This window comes from Tachypleus tridentatus, chromosome 1 (assembly GCF_004210375.1).
Source record: "Tachypleus tridentatus isolate NWPU-2018 chromosome 1, ASM421037v1, whole genome shotgun sequence".
Lineage (NCBI taxonomy): Eukaryota > Metazoa > Arthropoda > Merostomata > Xiphosura > Limulidae > Tachypleus > Tachypleus tridentatus.
Window position 1 is genome coordinate 138,158,031 of NC_134825.1, and position 15,488 is coordinate 138,173,518.

The following is a 15,488-nucleotide window of genomic DNA, read 5'->3' on the forward strand; positions in this document are numbered from 1 at the left end:
GACATTTTCCTTGTTGCACTTTATTTTAGGTTTTCTTGTCACTGACAATGTAACTAGACATTTACTTATAATAATAACTTTTTGGGTATCTGATTTACCTATTTAAAGTAACATTTTAGACTTTTTTTTTTCTGAAAAATCAATAATATACTACAGTCTGATCTAGTAACAGTCATTCCTGACCAGTTGTTACATCCCTTGACCAGGTACCCATTATACCTAGCATATAGGTACCACATTTGCTGTAATTCAGTCAGGTATTTTATGTTAAACAATCACATAGTTTTGGATTTTCTTGAGTAGTGTGCGAGTATTGAGACTGAGTTTCATAACAGAAATAGCTGTGAGTTAGGCATGTATGATCCATTAAGTATTCAAGAGTACATGTGTGCTATGAGTAAGATTGTGGTGAATGGATATTATTAGTTGCCATAGTTAGTAGCCTGTATAATAATTAAGATTATTAATCCTATTGTGATGGGTCAGGGATCAAAGGTCATTTAATTGCTTTTGTTCACTGGCATTCAAAATTTTTATGAACTGCTATATTATGAATTTATGCTGATAAGTTTGGTATCAGATTGTAGATTATAATTCAAACTTTAATATTATACATGAGTTAATTTATTAATTTAAAAGTAAATATGAAAATAACACATTTAAGTATTGATTTTGGTTAGTCACATGGTATGTTGAATGCAGCACTGTTTAAAGTTAGATGTCTTTGATGTCAAAATACTAAATATACAGTTTTGTATGTAATAGGAACTCTTATTACCAATATTGACAAGCCAAAATATAAAATAAGGACTTCATATCTTTTTATTTTGCTGAGATATGACATATGTACTCAATCAAACACAATGATGCTGTTCACCTCTTTCCATGTTTGAAAACGATTCCTTATTTGTATTTACTTCAACATATGTCATGAGAATAACCAATCAACAGCTAAGAAAGTCCTTCTAGTGGTTTTCTCAGTCATTTTAATCTGTTAAAAGGCAACTACATTCTTTTTACCAAGATTTTAAAGAGGTAGGTTGTGTTATTAGTCTGCTCTAAATTTCATATTTTGTTAGGCCAAAATACAACTTAGTTACTAAGCTTAATAAATTATAATGGAATTCTATGGTCTTGATATAGTAATATGATTTTTTGGCTCTTCAACTATATATATATATAAACAAAAAACTTTTTTTTTCATATCCTCCAGTTTAAAAGTCACAGCTAGAAAAGGTAGTTGTTTGCTTTACTTCTTCATGTACTGTTCTATATTTTAAGAAAGGTTTAGTAATAACTTATGTCTAAAAAGTAATAAGTATTTCACTCAGTTCCCAGGTTTATTGATTCCCATAATAGTGTCCTTCCATGTTCTTGAGGATCATGTAGACAGGTGTTGTGGACCTTGTGTCAGACACTGGTGTTCGGGTATAGTGCTCACAAAATCCTGGCATTGCTGCAGTGCTCTTAAGGCACTGTAGTGCATCCCATCTGGGATTTAAAAACATCCACCTTGGGTTTGCCATGCATGGTAACCTGTGAGAGCTCCATGGTGGGTAGAGTCAGTGGGCACTGAAAAATTTTCTGTTTATTATGGATACTCCTAAAACAAAAAAATAACACAACTTGAAACCACCGAGAAAAACCCGACTACTGGAAAATGACCACGCATTGATTAATCTGTACAGCCTAACTCATCACTTGAATCTGTCCCGCAATTCTTAATTTTGCATTCCTTAAGTGACAAACATCTAGGGCAGATTTCCCTACTTCTTATCCAAAAGGGCTAGCTGGTTCCCCTAAATTGGTAAAAAAAGCTACGTTTGGGAGATATCTTAGTGGAAACATCTTCATCACAGCATTCTAAACTCCTCCTGACATCAAAGGCCTTGGGGACATACCCATTGAGGTTACTCCTCATTCCACTTTGAATACTTCCAGAGGAGTCATAGTGGAAAGAAATTTAAGGACTGTCTCTGAATCGGAGATCCTTGCAGGTGTCACAGCAGGATGCCGAATCTTCACTCGAAAAGATGGAATTCTGGAACCAACAAATGTTCTAATACTAACATTCACAGTACCACATCCTTCCATCACAATAAAAGCAGGATATCTGAATTATAAGGTGCGATCTTATTCCAAATCCTGTACGATGTTTCCATTGTCCAAGATTTGATCATTCAAAACAATCTTGCCTTGGTTCCTTGACCTGTGCCTGTTGTGGTGGTAATGCCACTGAATGCCAACTTGAACCACATTGTATAAATTGTAATGGTACACATCCTTTTTATTTTACCTCTTGCTCTAAATGGGTAGAAAAAAAGAAGTACAATGTCTCAAGACAGTTAACAATCTCACTTACACAGAGGCTCAAAAATTATTATTACCTATTCCATCCAGAACTTATGCTGCTGTAACCCATTCTACTACTACAGTTGGAGTACAAACAGACCTTACCCTATCCCCTACACAATCTTCACCAGCAAATCTCAATGAAACACTTCCCAAAATCAACACAGTTCATGAATCAGTCTCCTTCCATCTCTGTCCTGACCACATTTTCCAGTCATTGCTGAACTTCATCTTCTTTAAGTCAAGATGTTTCCATGGGGTCTCCCTTTCTTGATACCTCAAAAATTAAACAAACCACTAATCTGCACCCTCAATCATTAGTACATTTACTGATAAATTCAGACTTGACCATTCAAGCTAGAGCAGGATCCATAGAGGGCAACAGACCCACATCCAATAAAGAAAAAAAATGCAGTCATAAGCAGAAGGACTCTTTACCATCTTCTCCTCTGAAATTATACATGGCCACACTAATTCAATGGAACTGTCAAGGTTTCCAATCAAATGTGACTGACATCAAAGATCTGATTGACTTTTATCATCCCATATGTCTTTCTTTGCAGGAAACATTTCTACAGCCTACAAATACAGTTACTATCTGACACTATTCATTATACGGAATGACAGGCTATATTTAGGGCGGGGACATGGGGGAGTTGGATTGCTGGTTGATCAACATGAGCCCACCCGATCCCTGTCATTGACCACACCCTTGGAGGCTGTAGCCATCCTTGTCTCCTTGGGTTGTACCATCACTATTTGCTCTCTATACCTTGCATCTGAAATGCATTATAATCAATCAGACCTCAATACCCTCATTGAGCAACTGCCAACCCCCTGGGGTAGCTCCCATATTGATATGAGAGGGTGCACCATAGAGCATATGCTCGTGAACCACAACCTGTGTCTATTCAGTACTGGCTCTTCCACATATTTTCATGCACATAGTCAGTCATTTACAGCTATAGATCTTTTTGTCTGATCCTTTTTGCAACTCACTCACTTTTCCTGGGAGATTGACATCAATCCATGAGGTAGTGGTAATTTTCCCATCATCTTACAAGAGATTGTGATCAGTACCACTCGACCCATGTACCTCGGTGGAAGTTGATCCAGGCCAACTGGCCTTCTTTCACTACTCTCTTGGAACTTGATCCTGCCATTTTATGTAAATCATCCATAGATGATTGTGTAGCAGCAATAATTGACAGTATTATACAAGCTGCTACTTGATGCATCCCTAAAACCTCGACATGTTCCCCACAACATCCCCGCCCTTGGTGGAATTCTGCCTGTTCTATAACATGAAAAACTCAGAAACGTGCTTGGGAGAAATTTTGAAGATACCCCATGCTCTCAAACCACATTGCATTTCAGCAAGCCCGTGCACACACTCGGCAAGTTAGAGGTAAAAGCCAAAAGAATCTTGAATTAAATATACCTCCAACATTTCTTCAACCACCAGCACAAAAGTTATATGGGATAAGATCTGGAGGGTGAGTGGAAGATATCTGTCCTCCTCTCTATCTTAACATCTGATGGCCACAAAGTTCCAAATCCACAGAGCATTGCCAATACTCTTGGGGACTTTTTCTCTCATGCATCTAGCTCTACAAACTTATCCCCTTCCTTTTTAGCCATTAAAACACAGGTGGAGCATCTGCCTCTTTCCTTTTCAACTGACCATTCCTATGACTACAATCGCCATCTTACACTGATGGAACTCAAGCTTGCAATTCATCAGTCTGGCAGTATATCAGTTGGACCTGATAATATACATTATGAGATGTTATACCACCTTTCCCAGAACTCTCTTACTATTCTCCAAGCTGTCTGTAATCAGATATGGCAGGAAAATGTCTATCCTTATGCTTGGTGACAAGCTATCATACTCCCTATTCTGAAACCTGGGAAGGATCCAACGTAAGATCTCAGAGAGGATAATCAATGCCCACCTCGTTTGGTTTCTTGAATCAAACAACCTCCTCTCACCTACTTAGTGTGGGTTCCAAGACAATGCTCTACGTTAGACCACTTAATTCGCCTTGCAACATCAATCAGAGATGCCTTTTTAAGGTGACAACATCTTGTTACTGTTTTTTTTATTTAGAAAAAGCTTACAATACAACATGGAGATATGGCATCTTACGAGACCTTCACTCATATGGATTTGCATGGCAACTTACCACTTTTCATCAAGCAATTCTTGTGCTGATTCCATGTCGTTTGGGCTCAACACTCTCTCATTTTTTCCCACAGCAACTTGGAGTTCCTCAGGGCTATATTCTGAGTATCACACTTTTCATTATAAAAATTAATAAATGTCATCAGTGAAAAGCTACCCCTACAGCTGCAAACAGTCTTTTTGTTGATGACTTTCACATCTCATGTCAGTCATCAAACATGAGGTTTATTAAATGGCAGCTACAAACTGCAATCAGTCAGATACTGAAGTGGACCACAGCAAATAGTTTTAAATTTTGACCCTCTAAAACTGTTTGTATACATTTCTACTGCAAATGGGGAATCCACCCAGATCCAGAATTTCGTCTTGATGATGTTGTACTTCTTGTCTTCCCTGAGGCAAAGTTCTTAGGTCTTATATTTGATTGTAAATTAAATTTTATTTCACATATCAAGCAACTTCTTATCAAATGTCTAAAAGCATTTTACTTTCTCCATGTCCTCTCTTCTACTTCTTGGGGAGCAGATCAATACTCCATGCTCAGAATTTATCATGCCCACGTCCAATCCAAACTTGACTATGGGTCTGTGGTTTGTGGTTCTTCCAGATCCTCTACACTGAAAATGTTGGATCCTGTCCATCACCAGGGCCTTCAGCTTTGCCTTGGAGCTTTTTGTACTTCTCCTGTGCAATGTTTGTATGTGGAATCTCATGAACCCCCTTTATATATTTGCCATTTGCAACTGTCTCTAGTGTATGCTTTCAAACTTCAATCCTTACTACAGCATCCTACCTGGAGTTGTGTTTTCCAACCACAATGGACCACACTTTTTAATAACAGAAAATCTGCCATTGTTCCTTTTAGTCTCCATATCTAGACACAATGAGAAGAATTGGATTTATCCTTTAATAACACTGCAGTTTCTTCAAATCAGCCTATTCCACCATGGCAAATTACTGTCCCCAATTGTAACCTATCTTTGAGTCATCTGAGGAAAGCATATACACTTGATTGGAAATAACACTCTTTCTTTGCTGAACATCTTTCATATGATCTGTCCCTTCCTAAATATACAGATGGTTCCAAATTGGGTGACTCAGTGGGCTCTGCCATGGTTTGTGACAGTTCAATTGTGGCACACAGACTCCCCCTATAATTTCTGTTTTCACTGCCAAATTGTATGCCATCTTTCCTGCCCTGACTCATATTGAAATAATGCAATATACAAATTTTACAATATATACAGATTCACTCAGCTGTCTATTGGCCCGGGAATCATTCCGTGATAGTCACCACACTCTTCTTATCACTATCAAAAACAAACTGGCCCATCTTTTTATCTCATCTGTCTATGTCCAATTCTTTTGAATACCAGGCCATGTTGGTATTTGTGAGAATGAGCTGGCCAACAGAGCACACAGTTTGTCTGTTCTGGATCTATCATCCCCATACCCATTCCATACATGGACTATGATCCAGTAATCAAATCCAGACTGTAAACCAGATGGCAGGCAACCTGGAATGAGCAACACAATAACAAGCTTTTTCAAATCAAACCTTCTCTAGGTCTTTGGCCCTCTTGCTTCTGTAAGGATCAGAGAGAGAGAGGTTGTTTTGGCAAGGCTATGCATTGGTCAGTTTTTTAACCCACCACTTCCTTTTATCTGGTACTGCTGCAACAATATGTGGTCTATGTGGCACTCAGATTACAATCATCCACATTTTATTATCATGCCATCATTACAACCTGGAACAATGACATCATTTTAATGATATTTGTAAGGCAGGTTTGCCCTTGACTTTGTCCCATGTTTTAGGTGATACTGCCCATCTCACTCATGTTTTTATATTTTTAAGAGCCATTGGTCTTTTACACTTAATTTAAGGTTTTTTATTGGACTATATAGTATTTTAACACATTTTAATTTTTATTTTTATTTGAACTCAGGACTGAAAAGGCCAACTTCAGGTGACTGACTGCAAATTCGATCTTTATGCTTCAGTCTTCCTGGCATGTCTTAATTTTACACATTTTAGTTTTTCTTTTTCTTTTGAACTGAACTCTGGACTGGAAAGGCCAACTTCAGGTGACTGACAGCAAGGGTGTACTTCTTGCTTCAGTCTTCCTGGCAGTTCCTAATTTTACATATTTTACTATTTACCTTAATTGCCCTTTACCTCTACTGTACCACATCTTGGCTGACATAGATAGCCTTATAGCTTTGTGCCAATAAACTTTGAATACTTTCCTACCTACCTTTAACCAGAAAGATATATTTTTTTCAGTCATATACTCCTTTATTTCCAGGGTCCCTTTATTTTTCACTGGATTCCACTTTGTGGTGAGTATTTCCCAGAGAGGCATGCTTTCTCTTCTCAATACCACATTAGCAAACATTTTCACTATATTTACTACAGGTTGCAACAGGCTCTATCAAAATACAGTATTCCATAAGACCATCTAGGCATCTACTGGATGGTATTATCTTATTATCATGGACTGCATTCACAGACTATCAAGAACAAAACTAAAAGGGATCCTGTCCATTCCTGCTGATTTTCAGGTTGAAGAAATCAGGATTGGTTTGCTTTCAAAATTTTATGTTCACCTATTGCACAGTTTCCAGAGTACTGTCCCTCATGTCTCTCCAATGCTTGTTACCCCCACGGCTCAGCTAGTGGGGCTTAGGAATGCTTAACATCCCACCAGTTTCCAGTCACTGGAATGGTGGACAGAGACTTTTCATTCAGAGTTTTTTGTGGATTTCTTCACTCTTGGATAAGAGGGTGAAGTTGGGGAAAATTTCTTCTCAGGTCTCAGGATGTTTTTCTCAGATGTCAGTAAAAGTAGCACCAGCTACTCCAGAAGCCTTTTCATAATTCTAGTTTGGGATTAACACAAAGCTATTAAATTGGGAAGTGCATGGCCCTTCTCTTTCATCAATGTCAGTTTCTTATATTGTTCAAGAAAGAAGGTCCACTATCACCTAATAAGTTCAAATGTGAAATTGTTTCATCCTAGACCTTTAGTTGAGCACAGGTTTCATCTCCTCTCTGTAATTTTAGGGACAAGTGGAAGGTTCCATGTCCAGTTGGTATGACAGTGAGGATTAATGTTCATAATTCCAGGCTGGATGAGATATGTTTCTTTAATTGAGTATTGTATCTACAACCCCATCATTCTGAGCCTGGGATGTTGTCTTTTGGACTTCTTCAGGTGAAGGAGAAAGTTTGTCCATTTAGGTGTTGCATACTTTCCCATCACAATTCTGGTTGTTTAAAATTCATGAGTGTTACTACAGGTTGGGGTCCAATAAAAAAGTATATGTATGTATATATGTGTGTGTGTGTCTGTATATATAAAAATGTGGTATAATAGTCCTAGACACCAAGATGGGGATATACAGTCATATGAAAAAGTTAGGACACCCTGTGAAAGCCTGTGTATTTTTGTAACATTTTTGGATATATAGATATTTAATCTCAATTTTATCAATACTGAGAGATTATAGGAATATAACTAAACAATTAAAACTGAAGAAAAGACTTTTCAAGATCTTCTGTAAATGTAATTCTACAAAAATACATATTCTAACTGAGGAAAAAGTTAGAACACCCCCACATTTATTCCCACATAAAATGGCTCAACTCACACACAGATGTATCACACCAGGTGCACATGATCAGAAGATCATTACTCAGCATGTTGAATGAGGCTTGCCCTACTTAAACCTCAGACATTTAGTTTGGTGTGCTCCTGACTGTTGAAGTGAGAGTGAGCACCATGGTGAGAGCAAAAGAGCTGTCTGAGGCCTTCAGAAAGATAATTGTAGCAGCTTATGAGTCTGGTAAGAGATTTAAAAAGATCCCAAAGGATTTTGAAATCAGCCACTCTACTGTCTAGAAAATAGTCAACAAGTGGAGGGCTTTCAAAACAACTGCCATCATGCCCAGGTCTGGTTGTCCAAGCAAGTTCACCCTGAGAGCAGACTGCAAGATGCTAAAAGAGGTCTCCAAACACCCTAACATGTCATTACAGGACCTACAGCAGGCTCTGGCTACTGTTGATGTGAAAGTGCATGTCTCTACAATCAGAAAGAGACTGCACAAGTTTAACTTGCATGGGAGGTGTGCAAGGAGGAAACCTTTGCTCTCTAAGAGAAACATCAAGGCCAGACTGAAGTTTGCCAGAGAGAATGTAGATAGAGACCAAGACTTCTGGAATAATGTTCTTTGGACAGATGAGTCCAAATTTGAATTATATGGACACCAGAACAGAGGACATGTTTGGCATAAACCAAATGCAGCATTCCAGGAAAAAAACCTCATACCAACTGGGAAGCATGGAGGTGGAAGTATCATGGTTTGGGGCTGCTTTGCTGCAGCAGGACCTGGACAGCTCACAATCATAGAATCCACCAGAGGATGCTTGAGGAACATACGAGTCCATCTGTAAGAAAATTAAAGCTGAAGCGGAACTGGACCCTGCAACACGACAATGATCCAAAATATACCAGTAAATCCACCAAGAACTGGCTGAAAACTAAGAAATGGAGAGTTCTGGAATGGCCGAGTCAAAGCCCATATCTTAATCCCATTGAGATGCTGTGGGGTGACTTGAAATGGGCTGTACATGCAAGAAACCACTAGAATATCTCACAGCTAACAGAATTCTGCATTGAGGAGTGGGGCAAACTTTCTTCAGACCGATGTCAGAGACTGGTAGATGGCTACAAGAAGCATCTCACTGCAGTTATTTCAGCCAAAGGGGGTAACACTAGCTGTTAGGGGGTAGGGTGTCCTAACTTTTCCTCAGAATATGCATTTTTGTAGAACTAAATTTACAGAAGATCTTGAAAGGTCTTTTCTTCAGTTTTAATTGTTTAGTTATATTCCTATAATCTCTCAGTATTGTTGAAATTGAGATTAAATAACTATATATCCAATAATGTTACACAAATACACAGGCTTTCATAGACTGTCCTAACTTTTTCACATGACTGTAGGTACCATGATCCCTTAATTTCAATCTTGAGTAGTGAAACCTCAGGTATCTGGTTGTGGTTTGTGTATACTGCTAATTATTTATGCTCTATTCAGTCTTTGATATCAGAACTAAATTCCAGGTGAAAAGCATACCTGTATACCTGTTTTGGGTGTAGTGTAGCCCCCCTTTCTTGTACCATTTTTATCTTGTTACAGTCCTGTTCTCTACAGATGGCTTCTGTATGGATCATGCTGTACTGGCCCCTCCACCTTTTCAGTGTTGAATTCTAGCTATTTTGTCAGTGGATGGTAAGTATGTTTTGGAAATTAATATTTCCTAAACTGAAAATTATTTCCAGTAATACTTACATCCACTGATACTCTCTCACTTTACCTTCACACAAAAAACTGGCTTATGTCTTGAAAAATGACTACATTATCTGAATGAGGTGCTTATGTATGTTACCCAGATATAGATGCATTGAATTTGGTGTAGAATTTTCATAAGGCATTTGAGTGAGGTATGAAAAACTGGAGGAAACATTTTCAATTCTTAGATGGGCAAAGAGTATAAACCCTGAAAATAGAGAAACAGCAATATTATCAGTGGGGTTAAGTATTATTGGATATACATTTTCAATGTAGGAAAAACATTCCACCCATTTAACAAGCTATTTACCAATTTTAATGATTTTACAGTTTTCAGGCAAGAATATCTGTATTCTCACAACATTTGTACCATGTAATATACATGACATTGGTCAAAAGAACTGTTCAGTTTTAAGTTTTCAGAACAGACAGAGTAAAGAGAAAAACATCCAAATCATGATACCATTGTTGTTAACTGCCAACAGTGGAGCTATTAAGAAACTGATGATGAACAACTGTGTTGAAATAATAATATTCATGTTTATTTAGAACATTCTAAAGTGTTTGCCTATATGAAGGTGAATTAAAAGTTGTTTAACAGTGTAGAATCTTTCTGTTTTAGTAACAGAAATGCAAGTTAAAAAACTGCCAACCAAACAAAAATCATTATCTTTTCCAAGTGAAATAATTAGTTGACATATATGAAAAACAGTAATACAATGTACTTTATCGTATTTAACAGTGATAAAAGTGTGCAAATAGAATAAATATTTCTACCTTATTTGATTATTAAAAAGAATAACAAAAATTCATATTTTTTTCTTTATTTACTTCTTGCTTTTGAAATATTTTAGTGGACCTTTATGTTTCTTTCTGACCCAGCATGGTCAAGTGTTTAGGACACTTGACTCACAATCTGAAGATTGTGGGTTTAAATCTTTGTCACACCAAACATGCGTACCCTTTCAGCCATGGGGGTATTATTGTATGGCAGTCAATTCCATTATTTACTGGTAAAAGAGTAGCCAAGGATTGGCAGTGGGTAGTGATGACTAGCTGCCTTCCCTCTAGTCTTAAACTGCAAAATTAGGTATCTCTTATGTAGCTTTGTATGAAAATTCAAACAGACAAATAATTTTTTTTCTATCTTAGTTTACAGTAACTGCTACAGAATAATCTAATGCACAGTTATGTTTTGACTATACATTCTGCTATTAGACACACAAAAGTTGAAGTTATATAGATGTGGGGTTTCCATTATTTTTTCTACCCCTGTATATATAAAGGATTAAGTGTGTTATATTAAACAGTTTTGATAGTTCAAAGAATAGGTTATAACCACAGTCAGTATAAAGTCATGGTGGAATGGCATCTATCAAATCTGCATTTTGATATTGACACTTTATAGGTGGTATGATGCCACCAAACATTATTTGAATTTAGGAAAGATATGTAAAAGCCATTTCTAAAGCAGTATATTCATCCATTCAGATCATAGAGATGTGTCCAACTCAGGGATTTAAAATTATAAGATGGAAATATCTCTTGTAGTTAATAGTATTGAAAAATGAATATGACTCATTTTTACCATCTGGTGTCTTCCAGAAGGTGACCTGCAACATTTTGTACTTGTAGCTCTGGTATGCACATTGCAGTGTCTTTTAACAGCTATGGATCTGCAAATATAAATTTTAGTGATAAAAATCATTTATTTGTCCCAGAAAGTGCTACACAATATGTGTTGTGTTCAGAATTTTCTTCCTTGTTGTCATATTCATTCAACTGTTACCTACGTGAAGCAGTTGAAGAATGAAACAGGTATTCATGCTATTCCATGCAAAGACAAACTGGTGAATCTACTAAATGTAATACATGGAGATTATTGTTCATTCAGACAGTTAATTCTGTCATCCTTGTACACTAGGTGAATTATAGAAGCATGCAGGAAAAGGTGGTGTTCATTGCTTGGTGAATGGTAATGGAAACTGTGCTGCATGTGTATTGTTGCACAGTCACTAGAAAAAGGATAACTGGGCATGGCTAGTGCTACCTGAACTGTAATGACATGATGAGGCTCCAAAATCATCATATTACATGCTAAGCCTTTGTATATACACCTACTTTTATTATTAATCATAACTTCATTGTGAGTGAGAGGAGTGTACTTAAAGTTGACTTTAAAACAGTTTCTGTGAAAGTATGTGTTCATGAGTCTGTATATATCTGGCAACATTATTTATTTCACAATATGTTGAGACTCCACTTACCTAATACATATGTTAATGAGTTATTTTTTGTGCCTTGATTGTTTTTCATGATAATCAAATAATGTGTAATTACTTGCAGAATACAGCAGACTTTGATCTTCATCTTGAGAAAGTATATAAGTGGACAGCCAGTAATGTGGCAGAGAAGCTAGCCTTCATCAGCTGCTTGTGGAAGGTACTGGTTACATGCTTATACAAATATAAAAATTGTGTATATTTATATTTGTATAATATATTAAAGCTAAAAAAATTAATGTAGCACATGGGAGTAAGATATAACATTCATAATTAGTGCTTTAACTCTTTTTGTCCTGGGTACCCTTTATTATTCACTTTTAATAACCTACTTTTTCTTTCATGTAACACTAGTTACTACACATTAAAATTCTGGTTAATAATCCATATTTTAGTGGTATTTGTATTTTTAAGTTCTTAGTTCTACAAGGTAATATTAAAAATTCTGAATTTCTATTAGTGTGACACACTTGACATATTTCTTTAGGCATATTGTTTTCTGTATTTTTTCCACCACCACATGAAAGAGTAAGAAATTCAATATAACTTACTAGAGAATTGTTATTGCACAGATAAACCATAATGTTTTATAATCTTCAATTTTGTATGGTAACTGTGCTTACCAGTAGAAAATCAGACTCTTCCTACCACACCTACCTGTCGCATCCTCTTTCAGGATATGCTTATCTTTCTCTAAAACTTAGATTTAACTGATGCATTGCTATAGTTGTCATACCATGGGGGATTGCACATTATTAGCAGTTTGGTTTGATGTGAAATAAAATTTTTCTTACAAGCACAACAGTGAAGAATAGTTGAATTTTTAACTGCTGAAGTCTTACAATTAGAAATGCTTGAGTACTGGTACTAGCAATCTGGTACTTCTAATATACTATTCCATTTACTGGTTGCAGCTGTGTAGACATCCTGTTATGATCTATTCTGACTACTCAACTGCCTTTTTCTACATTAAATGAAATGAGGTACTCAGTATCCAGATCTTTGGTTTCTTGTTCTCAAATTTCTGTTTTAGATTTCTGACAACAATGACCAGTTGTCAGTATTTCATGTTCATGGAGCTTTTGAATTTAGTGGTAAATTAGCTAGTGATCCACATTTGCATCCCATTTTATTGTCTTGTGATGTAGTAGACCATTTCAGGCATAAACTGACACCTACTGTAAGTTAAAATCAATAAAAAAAACTGGTATTTTAATAATTTCTTCAATATAGTTGAGTCTTCTTAAATCTTGGAAATTTAGGTTTGTTTATTGCTGTTCTCACTGCTCAAAAAGTGTTATTGATATTATGAATTTGTCATAATTGCTGCTTTTAGCAGTGTGATTTCCTTTTGACTGAATGGACAAAATTTGCACAAACTTGAGGTCTGATTAATATTGTATCACAGAATATGTTGTGTGTTTTTTCTTTTGTTGTGACTGTGACTGAGTTCAATTCAAGGGAAAAGATTATTGGAAAAAATATACAAGTTACAGTTATTAACCAAAAAATAATCAAAGATGCAGTAAAACTAGACATAGACAAATGTTTGTATTAGTTTTGTCTGATCTGTTTGGTGTGAGCACCCCTGAATGCAAGAAACATCAGTAAACAAAATAAATGTTTGATTGTTTATTGTAATTTAAGCATTATATTATTATTTGTGATGTACAGGAGTCTAGAGTAAGAAAGCCTACAGAAGTTTTAAAAAAATACTAAAATTTATATTTAAAACCTTTTGTAATTAGATATATTTCAGAAACAGGCTCATACTTAGAAATGTTTACATTATTAGAACAAGAAAAAGTATTATTGTATTGAAAAGATGATCACTTCACTAGTTAATCAATTCCCAGCATCTTCTTTAGTTAATTTTCATACTTTGAAATTGATTTAGAGAATTAATGTATACAAGTAACTGTTAAACATAAAAATGCACCTTTAGATCTGAGCTATCTGTTATAAAAATGTGAGATGGAAAGCAAAGTACTAGAGGTAAGTAATTTTGTTGTTTTCTTGATGTGTATTATCATGAGATTAATCTAAACCAAAGTTTTTATGTTAAAAAGTAAAAATGTAATTTCTTAACATTGTGTAATCATCATGTGTACTTCTGTCTTTTAGGGCTAGAGCAGAAAAACAGCTAATTACACCATGCTTTATTGGTTATTGGTATCAATTACCCTGTGAAGTAGGTTTACCTTTTTTTTTTTAATGCAGGACAAAAAACGTGGAAACGTGGGCCTTCTGCATGGCTCTCTGCAGGCAGCATAAGCATTTATTAATATGATGTTTTCTACTGCTAGCTTGCTAATTATCATTTTAGCTATATCTAGTAGTAGAATATTTGGAACACTAGAATGACATGGAAATGGACTAAAATATTGTGAATATATTAAACTGGTAAGAGAAGAGTGAAGAAGCCCTTACTAGACATCTCTAACCAGTACAGTATGAGCATCCAATAATTCTCTAAGTAAAATAACTCAAATTAAACTGTAATCTAAATGTTGAAAATCATAAAAAATACATAGTTGACAAGAGCAAAAATTCTGTAAAAGGTAGAAAATTTACAAAAGTTCCTAAAGTTTCTCTTACAGGTAGAAACTTTAAACACCAAACACAAAGCCAGAAGTAAATACAGTTGTACCTTGCACACATTACCATTGTCCATTGCAACCTAAGTGCAAAAGTATGTATACAATTCCTGGCTATTATCTGAATGGTTGATGAAAAGTCATCTTTCTCAAAATATCAAACTATCTTATCTGTAGGAAAACATGTCTTATTGCCAATTAATGATTCTGGGTCTTGTGTATACTAGCAAAAGGAAAGTTGAGTTGTGTTGTTTAGAGAAAGTCTGTGTAAATTCTGAAATGTAAAAAACACAAGTTTCAAAGAATGTGTTTTTGTTAGCTCTTTACATAACAGCCATTCATTTCTGTTCATGTCACAAGGTTTTACTGAGTTACATTCAAAATTTAATAATTGTACTTTATTATCAACACATCCAAATAAACTTGGCAACAAAATGTAGTTGGTAAATCAAGTGTTGTTATTATTTAAGTTCTTAATTTTATAAGGAGATAGTTTAAAAATTCCCCCCCCCCAATCTTCCTTAGTTTTAGAACTATCACATTTGTTATCTGTGTCTTCTCTCTTTTTTAAGTTATTTACTGCACCTCTGAGAACTTTGGAATTTAATGTAAATTACTCATTGTAATATAGTTATTGCTCAGGCAAAACATAATGTTTATAGCCTTCAATCATATTTGGTTACAGAGCCATAAACTAGAAAATCAGACCCCTTTTG

General features: G+C 35.7%; 1 protein-coding gene across 2 annotated transcripts in view; it reads left to right on the forward strand.

The window, feature by feature from the left end:
• Positions 1–15,488, forward strand: part of Sec3 (exocyst complex component Sec3) — a 158,777-nt gene that overhangs the window by 27,133 nt on the left and 116,156 nt on the right. For both annotated transcript variants that reach the window (XM_076454434.1, XM_076454439.1), the window contains exon 4: positions 12,240–12,335. In XM_076454434.1, the coding sequence (XP_076310549.1) occupies positions 12,240–12,335 (96 nt within the window). The remainder of the gene's footprint in view (positions 1–12,239; positions 12,336–15,488) is intronic.